The sequence below is a fragment of the Pan paniscus genome, chromosome 3, assembly GCF_029289425.2.
Source record: "Pan paniscus chromosome 3, NHGRI_mPanPan1-v2.0_pri, whole genome shotgun sequence".
NCBI classification, from domain to species: Eukaryota; Metazoa; Chordata; class Mammalia; order Primates; family Hominidae; genus Pan; species Pan paniscus.
Window position 1 is genome coordinate 150753302 of NC_073252.2, and position 18026 is coordinate 150771327.

The 18026-nt window shown below is 35.6% G+C and overlaps 1 protein-coding gene across 10 annotated transcripts in view; it reads left to right on the plus strand.

Moving 5' to 3' along the window:
* The window catches only part of ARFIP1 (ADP ribosylation factor interacting protein 1), a 132914-nt gene that overhangs the window by 88001 nt on the left and 26887 nt on the right, over nt 1–18026 (plus strand). For 5 of the 10 annotated variants that reach the window (XM_008968906.6, XM_008968907.6, XM_055111923.2 and 2 more), the window contains 4 exons: nt 3589–3684; nt 5307–5419; nt 13824–14045; nt 15580–15737. In XM_008968906.6, coding sequence (XP_008967154.1) covers nt 3589–3684; nt 5307–5419; nt 13824–14045; nt 15580–15737 — 589 coding nt within the window. The remainder of the gene's footprint in view (nt 1–3588; nt 3685–5306; nt 5420–13823; nt 14046–15579; nt 15738–18026) is intronic. The other 5 variants (XM_008968908.6, XM_008968909.6, XM_057302185.2 and 2 more) reach the window with 1 other exon arrangement.

Below are 18026 nucleotides of genomic sequence, written 5' to 3' on the forward strand. Positions count from 1 at the left end.
GAGGTGGAGGTTGTAGCGAGCCGAGATCACGCCACTGCACTCCAGCCTGGGCACTATTGAGCACTGAGCGAACGAGACTCCGTCTGCAATCCTGGCACCTCGGGAGGCTGAGGCTGGCGGATCACTCACGGTTAGGAGCTGGCGACCAGCCCAGCCAACACAGCGAAACCCCGTCTCCACCAAAAAAATACGAAAACCAGTCAGGCGTGGTGGCGCGCACTCGGCAGGCTGAGGCAGGAGAATCAGGCAGGGAGGTTGCAGTGAGCCGAGATGGCAGCAGTACAGTCCAGCTTTGGCTCGGCATCAGAGGGAGACCGTGGAAAGAGAGGGAGAGGGAGACCGTGGGGAGAGGGAGAGAGGTGAGACGGGAGAGGGGAGAGGGGAGAGGGTCTCCAAACAATTACTTGTAAAAGCAATCTTTTAAATATTTTTAATGAAATTATTTAGCTGGCATTTTTCCCCTTAAAGTTATTTTATAATGGTATTATACAATAATTGAAATCAGTTGGCCATCATGAACCGATATACATGAGCATTAAAATGCCCATCAGTTTCACTTGCTTATAGATACATCCTAATCCTTCCAATTGGAATAAGAAAATATATTTCGTGATAATGGTAGTAATATATGTCTCTCTGAACTGAGTTTGTAAAACATTTTAAAATCCAAACTGTATTGTTGATCAGTGTATTAGGAAAATAATCATTCTGCTGCTATACTTAAATTAGTTAAGCATTTGTTGGAAAGTTGTGATTGTTTTAAGATATATGTAGATAAATTGGAATGAACATGAGAAAGAATAACATACAATGGTTACAATCTGGAAAATAGGTCTTATGAAAAAATGTTAAAGGAATTAGGGCTGTGTTAGCTCTCTGGAAAGATGACTAAATGATAAATTATGACTGTTGCTTAAACAGTTAACAAGAAGAGTATAACCATCTACTTTTTCATCTATCTAGAGCAAATTAAAAAGTTATACTTAAATTCAGCTTAAAAACAACAAATATTGAAATCGGCCTAGCACCAAAGATGTTGCAGAATCAGTAATAGTGGAAATCATGAATAAATCAAAGCTCACAAGAGTGAAGTGTACTTGGTACCAGGGTTTTGTTTTAATGGGGGTATAAATCTTTGCACATATGTATTCATCTTTCTAGATTTTTGTTGTTGAGATGAAATACATTTAATTCCCCGAATTTAGCCAGTTAGTAAGATCCTGTATTATTGAGAGATCCTGTATTATTATTTATTTTTTAGTTGGTATTGGTGAATGATTTTGGTAACAGTTGTTTAAAGGGTTAAAGTATTAAAGATACAGAAAAGTGATAATTACCTTTGAAGGTAAATCGAAAAAGCTGAAGTCCCAGTTACAGCCACACTACATCATTTGCTATTTTACTTTGAAAATTTACATATCATTTGTTATATATATTATACACATCTCATGTAGTGCTATGGTTTATTTCTTATGCAAGATTAAGAAACTGTAATAACTAGAACAATAGAGCTCCTATTCCTGGGGTCAAGACATGGAAGTACAATGGTCTTCTTTTATTTTACACTTTATTTTAGAATCCCTTATGCCTTGGACGGTAGAGATACAGTCTTTGTTTAAAATGGCGATTGAACTGGATAACCTATTAAAATGCCTTCCAACTCAGCAAGTAACTTGTAGATTAGTGATTTCTATATTGAATTTAATAATGGAGATATTATGGTGTTCAGAACATCTGAGTCTCTAATAAGAAACTATTTTAACTTCTCTGGGCTTCATTAATCTTACCATTTAATGTGACAGTTTAGTTGATTTCCATCATCCCTTCTGGTTTTAAATTTTATAATTTAACAGATTTAAAGAGAAAAATATCTCTCATTTTGAAAGTTAACAACAATCTATTTAGTTTAGGTCTATTGCATGTTTGAATTTTAATGTGAGATCCAGTTCAAGTTAAGGTATATTTTATACTGTTAGAACTCGTGACTGTTTCTATGTCAGAATTTAGTACATCTGGAATATGACCAATTATTACTAATAGTAAAGAAAGTAGACATGTCTTTCTTATTAGGAAATTTAATTATGAACTTAATGCATGTATTTTTTCCAGAGAACTGGGGAAGAGTGTAATTGAAATAAAAGTACATTATAGACATTAAAATATTCTCAGCTAAACATGGAAGGACTTTAATATTTTTTCAGTTTTAAAAACCTATTACTCCCTTTTTTTGTTTAATGCTAGACATTAGCAACAATGTTGGGTAGTCAGTGTTTCTTTCTTTCTTTCTTTCTTTCTTTTAATTGAGACAGAGTCTGGCTTTGTCACTCAGGTTGGAGTGCAGTGGTGCGATCTTGGCTGACTGCGGCCTCCTCCTCCTGGGCTCAAGCAGTCCATCTACCTCAACCCCTGAGTAGCTGGGACTACAGGCTTGTGCCACCACGCCCAGCAAGATGGTGTTTTGCCATGTTGCCCAGGCTGGTCTTGAACTCCTGAGCTCAAGCAATCCATCTGCCTCTGCCTCCCAAAGTGCTGGGATTACAAGCATGAGCCACCGCTCTCAGCCAGTAGTTAATATTTCTTACTTTGTAGATAATTAAGGCTCAGAGATGTTTAGTAATTTGCCACGGTGTTCCTGATATCATGTGGTAGATAGAGCCAGAATTTTAAACTCAGTGTTAGAATTTAAAACGTAGTTGTGTTTCATTCAAAAATTGTGTTGTTTCCTCTGGTTCTCAAACTTGGTTGTGTTTGAGAATCATCTTGAGTGGCTTTTGCAAAAGAATAGATGCCTGTTTCACTGATAATCAGTAGATCTTTTTGAGTATCGCAGGTATGTTTTAAAAGCTCCAAAAGTGATTCTTATAATGTCAAAAAATATTCTACATCAGCACTTCTCAAATTTCAAAGTACACACAAATCACCTGGGGAAATCTTATGAAAATGCAGGTTTGGGTTCAGTAGGTCTGGGCAGGGTCTGAGATTTTGCATTTCTAACAAGCGTCCAGGTGAATTGAAGAAGGTCCTCTATGTCCACATTATGAATAGCAATGAGACACACTATGTGACATTTGATTTGTGATTTGAAATTTTTGGCTACAATTCCTGTGAAGGCTGTAGTTCATTCACATTTCTTATAAGAGATATGAGAGCATGTTTTAATATCCCTTACATGCCTTTGAATTTTTATTTGAAGAGCTTTTCCTTTATATATGAGAGTAGCAAGTTATGAAATATTTACTGAAGCTTTAAATCGTCCAACTATGGGACTGTATTCACATTCTGTTAACTGATTTTGGAAATAGTAGAGTCCAGTTAAAATCCTGGTTAGATGTCATCTTACCAGATTTCATTATATAGTTACATATTTTGTTTAGTTTTGATAGTTTGATGAAAAGTTTATATAAAAACTGAGCCTGGTAGCATACATTTATTATTAGTCCTTCCCTGAAAGAAAACAAATATATTAATTCCAACTTTTAATCCTAGTGTTTGAATATTTTAAAGGAAATATCAGTAACCCTATATTCAAAATGTACAGTATGTGGAGGAGGAAAAGGATTTTCACAGTTAAAATGTCTACCTTTTCAGGTTCCCCAGCACCGCCACTGCCATCTGTTATGTCTCCTAGCAGGGTTGCAGCTAGTCGACTGGCTCAGCAAGGAAGTGATTTAATTGTTCCTGCAGGTATTCACTGCACTGATTGGATAAAGCACTTATTGCTACTGCTGAAGCTACACTAATTTACTCAGTTTCATAATCACTTGCTTTATATTCTTAGGTGTGTGTGATTCTGACTTTTTTGGTGGCTGCCTTATTAACAATAAAGGAAATAATTTTTCTAACTGTATCCTATCTTTGTGGCTTTTCAGAATAATACGGCTGTATCTCACACCTGAAACTTAATCCATTTTAAAATTAAAACATAAAATTTGATTTGCTTTAAATCATTCTTTCTTTGCTCTGGAAAATGTAGGTTTACTGTTTGATCCTAAACTCTCATCTTTGCAGCTCTGCCTTCTATTTTCAGTTGAAGGAAAAACAACCTTCAACAATTAGGTTGGTTGTTTTTAAGAATGGATTAAATGAAAAAGGTCTTGTCTTCTTACTTTTAGCTTTAACTTACAAATAGTTTGCAGATTGCAACACAATACTATTAATTTACCAGTTATACCCAATGAAAAATACTTGGGAAAATCAGTATCTTTACATTCAATTTGCTCTGCACTTTACCGTTACTGGACTATAAAAATGGGAGAAAAAATGAACTCCACGTTTCTTCTTATATGAAATGTTAACATTTATATTTTGTTTTGTGAGAATTTTGTAAATTCTTAAATGTGTTCTATTTTATATACCATTCTTGTTCTCGGACTGGTAAAGCTATGGGAAAGATTGGTCTGATTGTAGGAATAAGTGAGAGAAGAAATTTTGGGGGATTTTTACTGGGGGCTGATCACATTTTTACTGGGGGCTGATCCTAATTTTTCTCTTTTCCTTATTTCATTATTCTTTTTAAATTATTAGAAAGTTTCCATCCCAAAACTGAAATGAAAAATATTTTGACTATGAAAAGTATTTTACTATTAAGAACTATATAGTTGTAGAGTTGCTTTCATATCAAAAATTCTTAATTGTTGGAAGAGTACATTGTCAGGAATTTACACTGCTTCTTTATTCATTATGGCTCTTTTTGGTTTTCTTACCTTTTTTTTGTGGTCTCTTGAGAAAAAAGAGGTACAATATAGATCTTGTTTCAACCCAGCCTTTCATACTAGTGATAGCATATCTTTAATGACTATTTGAATTGAACTACTGTATGAAATTTGAATTATTTTTTTCAAATTCTCCAAAATTATAGCAACATTCTATTGTTGTTGTAGTCTGCACATTACAGTGAAAGATCACTGTGGGGAATACGTGGCCTTTTAGATTTTTATCGACCAAGATACTTCTTTTTTAGTGTCATTAGTGTATAAAATTAGTTGTGGAAATTTTATTTTTCTTGAAGTAAGCGGCAGCTTATATAGAAAATAAGGCTGATTGCAGCAAGAATTTTTTTGTTTGTTTGTTTGTTTAAAGAAGACAGATAAGTCACATGGCATTTGTGTTCAATGGACAGAAGTGTTGTTTAAGTAATTAGGAAACTATCCTCAGCGATTCCAGGAAGTTCTAGTTCTTTACTTTGTGGGAACCTTTTTTCTTTTTTTAGATGCATAAGAATTTTAATTTGAACAATGTCAGGGTTTTGTTTTCTTTCCCTGCTTGTCTTCATCTGGATTGTGTTTTTATCTTTTGTTATCTTGCAGGTGGCCAGAGAACACAGACAAAAAGTGGACCAGTTATTCTAGCAGATGAAATTAAAAATCCTGCAATGGAAAAGTTAGAACTTGTTAGAAAATGGAGTCTAAACACCTATAAGGTTTGTAATTATTTAATGTTTCCACCCTAAATGGCTCTAAAAAAGTTCATTTATATGTTTATTCAAGTCATTATGTTGCAATTAAATGCACATAGAGAAGAGAAAATGCCATCTAAACATGGTAGAAATACAGTTTGAAAATGAAGTATTTGTTTTATCATTGATCTTTGCATGTAATTTAAGAATTTAGTACAAAAGAGTAAAAAAGCTATTAAAATGCTTATTAACCGATAATGTACATAATTGAAGACATGTACTGCTTTGGAATTTATTTAGCTGTAGAGCTACTATAGATATATTTGCTCCTTCCCCTCCTTTTGATACTTTATAGGAGCTGAAGGTGAAGAGAGGTATATTAGTTCTCCAAAGTTTGAAATTCTCTGATTTTACTATAATAACTAAGCATTAACTATATGGGCAACACCAGATTGCAAAGTAGTTGTGTTTCTAAAGTTTGTTAACATTCTTAGTTGCATTGCTTCAGAGTAATTGGTGATTATTTTTCTTATGCCCTCCATAAAACAAATAAGCAAATTGTTTAACCCATATTGTATTTGATGTATTACAAGCAGCTCAGCCCCCAAATCCACTTAGTACCTTTTGAATTTTAACAGGGACAAGACTGTAGAATTCGTGGAATAGTTAGGATGAAAGCCCTAGCAGCTCAGGTTAGAACATTAGCCACAATTCTCCCTGTATTCGTGAACTGATTGTGGGTCTAGTGATTGGTAAATTAGGAATTGTCTGTATTTTTATACAGAACAGGCCTTTCTTACATCTTCTCAACAGTAAAATAGAAGTGAATTTATTCTTTCAGTTAATACCTTAAAAATATGATGTAGAAGTCTTCTACAAAAGTATAGGTTTTCTTAAGATGGTAAAACCTCCCTGAAACATGTTACATGAATCTGTCCAAAAATTATTTAGCTCATGTAAGTGTAGAATCTGAGAAATCCTAGTGGTAGTCTTCAAAAAGTGATGCTTGCTTAAACTAAACTCTTCTTCTAAAATATTCACGGATTTCTATTGCATCTTCTTGCTGATTCCACATAGCCAGTCAGTCGTTAAGTCCTATGCATTCTGCCTTCTTAATATTCTTTCACCTTTTCCCCGTTCTCCTCCATCCCAGCCTTCACAGCCATAGTTCATATTTATTACTCTCTCACATTACTGTAACAGCTTCTTAACCAATTCGCTAAGACTACATGTTCGACTCTGCCTAACGTGGGTTCGCTCCTGCTTAAAATCCTTCAGTCAATCCCCACTGTTTTTAGAGTGGCATGAATCTGACCTCTATCTACCTTTCCCACTCTGTCTCTGCCTCTTTTCTATCTATGGATCAAGTGATTCATACCAAATTACCCAGAAACTTCCTAAACAATCTGTGCTTTCTCATACTTCTGTAACTTTGTTCATAAGACTATATTTGCCTCCTCCTTGGCATTCCCTTTGATTTTACTTGTTCATCTTTCATACTAGACTGAGCAAGTTTAAGCTTTTTGTTCATTTGAGTCTTCCTTTCATGTTGTTTAGTTGATGTTTTCGTTGTTCATTATCTATTTGTTCCTATGTGTTTATGTGTTATCTGCTTCTTTTCTTGCATCTCTTATCTCTACAATAATCTGAATTGAATCACTATTAAGATTCCATATTTATCTCATATTAATATGCCACATTTAGCCTATTAAAAATTTGTGTTAATGAAAATGACAACTCTTTAAAATGTTATACATATGGTATAGTACTATTTGAAGGAGGCATTATTTTCTTTAAACCTTATTTTTAAATGACAGTTTTTTTCATTAGAACTTAACTTGGATATTTTAATCTAGGTCAAAAAAGAAAAAGAAAGTATCTGACTTACATGATTCTGTGGAGTTAATAGTCCAGTGTGTCCTGGCTGACATATTCCACTCAACCAAAAAAAGTTCATAGTGTAATGACCTCATGGGGTCTGCATGACTCTCTGTGTTCTTACTGCTTTTTGAGCTTCTCAGCTCAAATTTTAGCTAATGTTGGGCATTCACTATCATTTGGATAATGCTTCAAATACTGATTCTGATTTGGTTGATTCAGGACTGTGCTTGTTATCCATTTTACTGTTTGTTTGTTTGTTTGTGTAGATAGGTCTCACTCTGTCACTCAGACTTGAGTGCAGTTGTATGATCATGGATCACTGCAACCATAACCACCTGGACCCAAGTGATCCTCTCACCTCAGCCTCCTGAGCAGCTGGGATACGGGCAGGCATCACCACTCCTGGCTAATTTCTTATTTTTTGTGGAGAGGGCGTCTCCCTATGTTGCTCAGGCTGGTCTTGAACTCCTGGGTTCAAGCAGTCCTCCCACCTCAGCCTCCCGGGACTTACAGGTGTTGAGCCACCACGCCCGGCCCCATTTTACTCTCTAATAACTTGATTCTGGCTATGTCTTTGGTCCTCTCTCTTTCATGCTTTCTACCTTTAATTTCTTCGGTTTCTATTCTGTAACAAATGCTTTAATGCTTTTCCTTAAAGGGAATATTTAGCTTCATTTATTGGTTGTTAATTTTGGTCCCAAGACCAACATGGTGATTCAAAGCAAATATATAATAGGAGCAATTTTAGGTTTAGTCATTGAACATATCTTCTTAAATATTATTTTAATCTACCTGATTTTATTCACAAAATTTGAATCCAAAATCTATTTTCTTATTTATTTTCATCTACAGAAATAGTTGAAATAATAAACTATGGTTTACTTAAGTTTTTTATTTTTATTTTTTCCTAGTCTAGAATAGAGTGCTTTTTGAAGTTTGTCTTTTTTAAAAAAAAAAAAAAAAAAAAAAGAATAATCTCTCAGTTTCAGCATTCAGAGCTATTTGGCATCTTTCCCAAACTTTTTTCTTAATGTTTAAGAATTTGCCATTAGCATTCACACCCTTATCAAGTTAACCTTTGATGTCTTTAAACCAGTATCTTTTAAACTTTCATGCCTGTTTTTCTTGTCATGTTGCCTCATTCATTTATTGGTTGACCTACTTCCCCTGTTCATTTTCCTTTTATACTACCTTCTCTATCCCTTACCTTAATAATCCTTGTTGTATCTGTCAGTTGTTGCCATAAGTTTATACTTTTGCTTGTACTTAAATATCTTTATTCTTTTTTTTTTTTTTTTTTTTTTTTTTTGGCACTACAGAAGAGCTCTTGGTGCTATTTGATAGGGTTTGGCTGTGTCCCCACCCAAATCTCAACTCCAGTTGTATCTCCTAGAATTCCCATGAGTTGTGGAAGGGACGTAAGGGGAGATAATTGAATCATGGGAGCCGGTCTTTCCCATGCTATTCTCGTGATAGTGAATAAGTCTCACAAGATCTGGTGGGTTTATCAGGGGTTTCTGCTTTTGCTTCTTTCTCATTTTCTCTTGCTGCCACCATATAAGAAGTACCTTTCGCCTCCTGCCATGATTCTGAGGCCTCCCCAGCCATGTGGAACTGTAAGTCCAGTTAAACCTCTTTTTATTCCCAGTCTCGGGTCTGTCTTTATCAGCAGTGTGAAAACCAACTAATACAGTAAATTGGTACCAGGAATGGGTTGTTGCTGAAAAGATACCCAAAAATGTGGAAGCGACTGTGGAACTGGGTAACAGGCAGAGATTGGAACAGTTTGAAGGGCTCAGAAGAAGACAGGAAAATGTGGGAATGTTTGGAACTTCCTAGAGATTTGTTAAATGGCTCTGCCCAAAGTGCTAATAGCGATATGGACAATAAAATCCAGGCTGAAGAACTTATTGGGAACTGGAGCAAAGGTGACTCCTGTTATGTTTTAGCAAAGAGACTGGCGGCATTTTGCCCCTACCCTAGAGATTTGTGAAACTTTGAACTTGAGAGAGATGATTTAGGGTATCTGGCAGAAGAAATTTCTAAGCAGCAAAGCATTCAAGTGGTGACTTGGGTACTGTTAAAGGCATTCAGTTTTATAAGGGAAGCAGAGCATAAAAGTTTGGAGAATTTGCAGCCTGACTATGCGATAGAAAAGAAAAACCCATTTTTGGGGAGAAATTCAGGCCAGCTGCAGAAATTTGCATAAGTAGCAAGGATCCTAATGTTAATTGCCAAGATGATGGGGAAAATGTCTTCAGGCCATGTCAGAAATCTTCACGGCAGCCCCTTCCATCACAGGCCTGGAGGCCCAGGAGGAAAATGTGGTTTTGTGGGCCAGGCCCAGGGTCCCTGTGCTGTATGCAGCCTAGGGACTTAATGCTCTGTGTCCTAGCCGCTCCAGCCATGGCTGAAAGGGGCCAATGTAGAGCTTGGGCTGTGGCTTCAGAGGGTGGAAGCCCCAAGCCTTGGCAGCTTTCACATGATGTTGAGCCTGCGGGTGCACAGAAGTCAGGAATTGAGGTTTGGGAACCTCTGCCTAGATTTCAGAAGAGATATGGAAATGCCTGGGTGCCCAGGCAGAAGTTTGCTACAGGGGTGGGGCCCTCATGGAGAACCTCTGCTAGGGCAGTACAGAAGGGAATCGTGCGATCAGAGCCCCCCACACAGAGTCCCTACTGGGGCACCTCCTAGTGGAGCTATGAGAAGAGGGCCACCATCCTGCAGATCCCTGAATGGTAGATCCACCGACAGCTTGCACCGTGTACGTGGAAAAGCCTCAGACATTCAACGCCAGCCCATGAGAGCAGCTGGGAGGAAGGCTGTACCCTGAAAAGGCACAGGGGTGGAGCTGCCCAAGACCATGGGAACCCACCTCCTGCATCAGCGTGACCTGGATGTGAGACCTGGAGATCATTTTGGAGCTTTAAAATTTGACTGCCCTGATGGATTTTGGACTACATGGGCCCTATAACCCCTTTGTTTTGGCCAATTTCTCCCATTTGGAATGGCTATACTTACCCAATACCTGTACCCCCATTGTATCTAGGAAGTAACTAGCTTGCTTTTGATTTTTACAGACTCATACGCATCTCAGATGAGACTTTGGACTGTGGACTTTTGGGTTAAGACTTTGGCTGAAATGAGTTAAGACTTTGGGGGACTGTTGGGGAGGCATGATTGGTTTTGAAGTGTATGGACATGAGATTTGAAGGGGCCAGGGGTGGAATGATATGGTTTGGTTGTGTCCTCACCCAAATCTCAACTTGAATTTTATCTCCCAGAATTGCCATGTGTTGTGGGAGGGACCCAGGGAGAGGTAATTGAATCATGGGGGCCGGTCTTGTCTGTGCTATTCTTGTGATGGTGAATCAGTCTCACAAGATCTGATAGGTTTATCAGGGGTTTCCGATTTTGCTTCTTTCTTATTTTCTCTTGCCACCACCATGTAAGAAGTGCCTTTTGCCTCCCGCTATGATTCTGAGGCCTCCCAGCCATGTGGAACTCTAAGTCCAATTAAACATATTTTTATTCCCAGTCTCAGGTATGTCTTTATCAGCAGCATGAAAATGGACTAATACACTACTTAAATACTCAGAGTACACAGTTGACTGTTGCATAAATTCATAAACCAGTATAATGCTGATTCATGGTATTTTGTACACTGTCACTGTATTTCACCCACCCTTTCCCAAGTAGAGAATCTACATAGGTCAGTAATTTACTTTAGCTTCCTTTTGCCTCTTGAATTTAGCATCATTTGTCCTGTTCTTCAAAATGAATTTTTCATTTATATGGAAAACTGAATAGGACCACCAGCTCATTGTAAGTGATCTCCATTTTCAGGGACTCTGAGGAAGGTTAAATAATTTAGATTGTTAATTATCTTCCATTTTGAACTTGCTTTATAATATATACTGATCTCCAATATTACATTTTATTTCAGTATATACTGGAAAGCAATTTAAATAAAAATCCACTGTAGAGATCATCTAAGACACTTCCTCTAGGACCCTGATGAGTTGGGAAATGGGTGGCAACTTTATATCTTCTCACTACAACTTCCTTTACAAAGCTTCCTGTAGGAAATCTGTAGTACTCTCATTTCCAGATTCTTTAGGTTTTGCTGAAGAGTGTAGATTTATCAGATTGGAATATATGTGAATCTAGTTTTACAACTTCTTTCAAGTGTCCAGTTTATCTTAATTTGCCTTATAATCAGTATCATCTTACTCTTCCCACTGCTTTGGCTTCCTGGAAACAAAAAACATTTCCTCATTAATTCTTCACCTCTATGCCTGCTTGTAACCGTTATTTCTGTGGGGAAAAAAAAGGCCACTCAGACAGCAGTGAGTACATTTCTCTCACTGTGCTAAGAAACAATCCTTCTTCAATGAATTCTGACTTAATGGATTATTATATCTAGGCTGTTGTGAAAGTACCACATGCTTTGGCTTGTGAATAGAGTAAATGTCTCTGATAATATTGCATAGGGAAAACCCTGGTGTGGAAGAAAAATATGGGAATAAGTGACCTATCTATCTCCTTTATCTTGTTAAAATTTCTGGCATTATTTCTTGCTGATGGTTTTCTTGTTAAAATCACATCTTCAGTTCAACGTTTCTCTTGTGATTTCCATTTCCTAGGAGTGTTTGTACGTTTTCCACAGTAATACTTTATCCCCTTCTGTGGTTTTGATCTCTCACCTGTCCTGTTATTTGTGATTAAGGATTTCTCTACTTTTAAAAAATAACACTCTTTTGTTAAAAAAAAAAAAGTTTATAAGGATCCTTAGTTGATGAGAATAGAAAATGTGTTGGGAAGTAGAAAAATATATAAGCAGATTTGTGTATATTGACAAGAAAAAGTCTCAGATTATTTTGTTCATAGAAAAGAAATATTCAGGATATTATATATAGCATAATCTCATGTTTACTCTAAAAATATCTGAGATTGTATATGTTTGAAGGAAAGTCTAGTATACCTATCAGACTGTTAATAGTAGTTTTCTACTATTCAGTGTGATTAAAGGAAGAGGAAATTCACCTCTTATTTCATGCATTATTTTAATTTTTACCACAGACATTAATTCTGTAACCAGAACTTTGAAGAACATGATAAAGAGCAAGTTTTAAAAATTGTAGTACTGGCCAGGTGCGGTGGCTTATGCCTGTAATCCCAGCACTTTGGGAGGCCAAGACGGGCAGATCACCTGAGGTCAGGAGTTCGAGACCAGCCTGACCAACATGGAGAAACCCCGTCTCTATTAAAAATACAAAATTAGCTACGTGTGGTGTCGCATGCCTGTAATCCCAGCTACTTGGGAGGCTGAGGCAGAAGAATCGCTTGAACCCGGGAGGTGGAGATTGTGGTGAGCTGAGGCTGCACCATTGCACTCCAGCCTGGGCAACAGGAGCGAAACTCCATCTCAAAAAAACAAAACAAAACAAAAAATTGTAGTACTTATTTACTACTTTTTAAGAATATTTCTGATAACATTTAATGATGAGGTATATATTAATGCCCCCGTTATTCTTAAAATGTATTATCGAATGAAGTTGAGAGTAAAACATTAATACTAGAAAACTTATTTCCATGTGCTTTGAAATTAGATACTTTTTAAAAATTACAGGTTTCTAGGCTGGGCACAACGGCTCACGCCTGTAATCCCAGCACTTTGGGAGGCCAAGGCAGGTTGATCAGTTGAGCCCAGGAGTTTGAGACCAGCCTAGCCAACATGGCAAAACCCCATCTCTACTAAAAATACAAAAAATTAGCTGGGCTTGGTGGCGCACGCCTGTAATCTCAGCTACTTAGGAGGCCGAGACATGAGAATCACTTGAACCTGGGAGGTGGAGGTTGCAGTGAGCCGAGATTGGACCACTGCACTTCATCCAGCCTGGGCAATAGAGAGAGACTCCATCTCAGACAAAAAAAAAAAAAAAAAAATTATAGGTTTCTGTATTATTATTTCTGGGGCAGAATACAATAACATAACATCATATAATACCACACTGTGTGAGTAAAAGTAACTTAGTAGTTTCTCTCTCTTCCTCTTCCCCCCCCTTTAATTCCTTCCTTCCTGTTTCTTCTTTCTTTATTCCTCATTCATACACACATATATATATACAAGTCATTTAAGGGGGAAGATAGAAGTAAAAGAGCATTTGAAAGCAGTAGGAGAGTAGTATTTTGGTGTTCTTATTATTCCTATATTAACAGTCTATATTAGTCTTAATGCCAAATATCTCTGTTTTAGATAATCTACCCAAATGTACTAAACTTGCAAAATAATTATGTGAGAGAGTTCTTATGGAAGTATATAAGTTTGCTAGATATGTCTTAAAACTTCCTTTGATTAGTAATAATTATATTAGACACATCTGGTGAATTTACTTTCTGAGTCCTGATCAACTAAGGGAGCTGACAATTTTCAGTTTGTTACGCTAGCTTGTTTGAATCCAAAAAATGGTGTATGCCATATGCTCTAGCATTTATATTTTGTTTTGTTTTTTCTTTCTAAACAAAATGCATCTTCCACTTTTAGTGTACTCGACAGATTATCTCTGAGAAGCTAGGCCGTGGCTCAAGAACTGTGGACCTTGAACTTGAAGCTCAGATTGATATATTAAGGGATAACAAGAAAAAATATGAAAATATTTTAAAACTGGCTCAAACATTGTCGACCCAGCTTTTCCAGATGGTACATACCCAAAGGCAACTTGGAGATGCATTTGCTGACCTGAGTTTGAAGTCACTAGAACTTCATGTAAGATTATTCTAAATAACTATTAGGGATGGGAGAAAATGATAATAGAAGTATTCTAAGAGGTAATTTGTTATTGTGATTTGCTGAACTCTTAATGAAAATGGAATTCTGAGATTCTCTTTTAAGATATTTCATATCACTTTAAGAAGGCCCTCTTAAAGTGATATGAATTCTGTTTACTTTTTATGAATTATCGTATGTATATAAATCTTTCATATTTTTCTTCCTGTTTGTTAATATTTTATTTTGCCTTTTACTCCTTAATCAATATCAAGGGTTACTGTTGTAATATGTTCTGTTAACTTTTTCTAAAAGTTGTAAAAATGTTGTTTTCTGTATTATTCTATTTCCAGTAACATTTATGTAGACTTCAGTGAAGTGTGTAACTTAGCTTGTGGAAATTTGGTGCCAAAAATCTTAAGCTGTCCTGCCTTTCATTTTAGTTTTTACATACATTGATTGGTAATCTTTTTATGTGGTCCTTTATCTGCCAATATTTGCAACAAATCAAGGTCTATAATATTTTGAAGACTGAGTACAGAGTGGAGTTACATGGACATCTCTTAAATGGAAAATGGTTTTAGCATAATAAGGATAATTTTACTTTCCTGCTATTTTCTGAATTATTGAATACTTTGTCACCTAAGAAGCGTAATTACAGCTATTGCAATAGCTTTAAATTTGTATCTTCTAATATTTTAGTTAATTTAATATTACATTATTTGTTTCAACTGAAATTGAAAAGTGTTTTGTAACAAACTGGAGAATTATCAAATTAAATGATACATCTTAGAATATGTGATCAGTTTTTTATTTGGTTAGGTGCATTCCTGATTAATCTGTTAATTAGTAAAACTTGCACTGGAAAGCTTTCACTGCTGAATGTACAGAGCTAGAGTTAGTTCTTGCCATATCCGAAGGAGTCATGTGTAATGTTTACTGCACCAAGATGCAGTTTATTCAAAAAGAATGAACTAAAGCTGGTGTTGAGTGATCCTTCCTCAGTTGTGTGCCTAAATAGAGCTGAGCTTGGGAGTCAGCTAGTCACCAAGTTTACAAAGAAATATGTATTGTTAATATTTATACTTTGAGGAGAATCAGTCAAAACACAAAAAAAATGCACTTTGTTTTATGTCTGAAAGTTTTAACCAATTATTACCTAATTTGGCTGTGAAAGTTATAGTTTCTCTGATTAATAATCTGCTATATTTTTCTTTCCAACAGCTGTGCTTATAGTATAATAGAAACAAAATGTAGAAATGAAAATATTGTTTCTACTACAAAGTAACTTAAAAAAATTATTTAGCTTTTAGGTATGTATCTGAGCTGATGACAATTTTGGTTTATTGGACTTTTTCAGTAATTATATGGCTAGCTGTGATTTCGATTCTTAAAGACGGAAAGAAAAAGTAAAACTGCTACAGCTAGATCTCTATCTAAATCACGTATTTTCCCATTAGTGACGTGCTTGAGATTTTTAAGTCATTTTTACTGATTTATTACTGAATAAATTAAGGTGACTTCTTTGTTTTAGGAAGAATTTGGCTATAATGCCGATACCCAGAAACTGCTGGCTAAAAATGGAGAGACTCTTCTTGGGGCCATTAATTTTTTCATTGCTAGTGTGAACACTTTGGTGAATAAAACCATTGAAGATACATTAATGACTGTGAAACAGTATGAAAGTGCCAGGTAAGGTATACATTTTTACTGTGTTGTCTGTTTTACAGATGGCATATAATTCAGTTAATTTTTTGGTTACAAACAACAGAAACCAACTCTGGCCAATATGGGCAGGAAAAAAATGTACTGGAAAGTTATAGGATGCCTCTGCAGACTTGGCAGAAAGGGAGAGAACAAGATTCTGGAAACAACCAAGAACCAAAGCCAAGTTAAGCCTCAGAAGACTCTAATTAGAACCCCTATGCTGGGTGCCTCTAGTACTTGATGCTGCCACAGCTACCATAAATAATTTCCTAAATACCCATGAATACTTGCTTCATTGCCTTGAGATTATCTAATTGAGCCTTGGTCATGTGCCCAAACCCTGCCTTCTAGTGAGTAGGGAAATGGAGGATCTCCCAGCTCTGGCTTCTTTAGAAGAGGACAGGGCCCTATGTTCTACCAGGTAGGTATTACGTGGTCCTCTATACTCTTGCCTAAATTTACCTTTCATCCTTATTACCACTGCTTCCACAATAGCCAGACCCATACTTTCAGTTTCTATTGAATAAATAAGCTCGTTTTGCCTCCATGATTTTTGTTTGTTAGGATATCAGTCATCTTCCATTTATCCAGATTATAACAAGCCTTCAAACCCTTTCAAATTTTACCTTTTATATAAATTAAATATTTGACTTGTATTTTGATAACTTTATAATGCAATGTTTTTATACATCCTATTTTAATGGGTTTTTATATATCCATATTCATATATATATATGTATATATACAGTTTCCCTGTCTCATAACTATCCTGTTAAATGGTGAACAAAATATATATTAATAAATATATTAATAAATATTTTGAAGGGTCTAAAATATGGCAGACCTATAATAGCCTTTTTCACCTTTTGATTCCAGGCCCAATTTTTTCCCCATATGCCCTACCACTTTTATTTAAGTATCATTCTAGTCCCTTTTGAGGTTTTTTTCTTTTGAGCACTCAAAATTCTTATTTTCCATTATACTTTTTATGCATAGTTGAAGATAAACTTTACCTTTTAGAAGGATAACTTTACTCTTTGCCTCTTATTCTAGTTTAATGGTATGAGAAATATCTGTAAAAACTCCAAACTCATCTAGTATTTTTGCAATTGAGTGCTTATTAAATATATATTTTCTTAACACTTCAATTAAGTAAAAGCCCAAATCATTTTGAAAAGTTAATTTTTGATGTTTTCACAGGAAGAGATGCTTCTGTCCCATACCATGTTTATTTTGTCATTTTCCATTTAGTATTAAAGTATGAGATTCTTATTGATTTGAAAATGAAGGTCAAACAGCTGTGGTTGTATGGAGGGGTAAGGGTGAGGATAGCTGTTAGTAAGATAGCCTTCCGTGGAAATCTCTTCAATAACATTCTCAGTAATTGGTTTTTCAGTCTCAATTTAAATCCTTTCATGGAAATTATATTTTTCAAAGGGTTCATTATGTATATGAATTTTAAAATTCATTTATATAAGTTTTACTTGATCCTTTTCTAAATTTGTCTGTTCCTTATTCATAATGTCCTAATTTGTTCATAATGGTACTGTTTCTTTTATCTCTAATCATTTTAAATATTCATATTTTCTAGTCCTTCTGATTGTTTTAACATTTATGGGTTTTAAAGATGGATATTGTTTTCTTCCAAAAATACCCCCACCACCTCCTAGTTGAGAACTTTGTGAATCTAGTTTCTCTACTTTGCAATTGTCTACCTATCCTGAAATATATTTTCGTTAATAATAATCTCTTTCCCTTCAGCTTTTATTTCTAAACAGTTTATAATTAATTTGTAGAGGAGAAAACACTCTAGAGGTTAAATGGTTTGCTCACTTGTAGTCAATTTCAAAGGCAAAATAAGAACCCATTGGTTCTCTATGGTTCACATTTTATCAGTAGGCCTTATACCTGAGTATTAGTGCCCTAAGTATAATGTGGTATAAGATCTCAGATTATAAAATACAGTATATAGGTTCATTTGGAACTTTTGAACAAAATTATAAATCAAGTTACATGTACTTGGTAGCTGGTTTCTTAAGGGAAACCCTTACACAGCCTCTGTGTGTACTTTAAAAAACAACAACAGTAATGTTGTTTTTGTTTTATGTCATCCCGTAATTTATCCTTTTTTATTCAAATTACAATGTATGATCTTATTCATTAAGCTTAGCTTGGGGTTTGACTTTTCTGTTGTTTATGAAATAGCTGTGGAATTGGCTAGTTGTTAACACTAAAACCTTGCCTACTGATGGATAATAGTCAAAAAGAATCCAA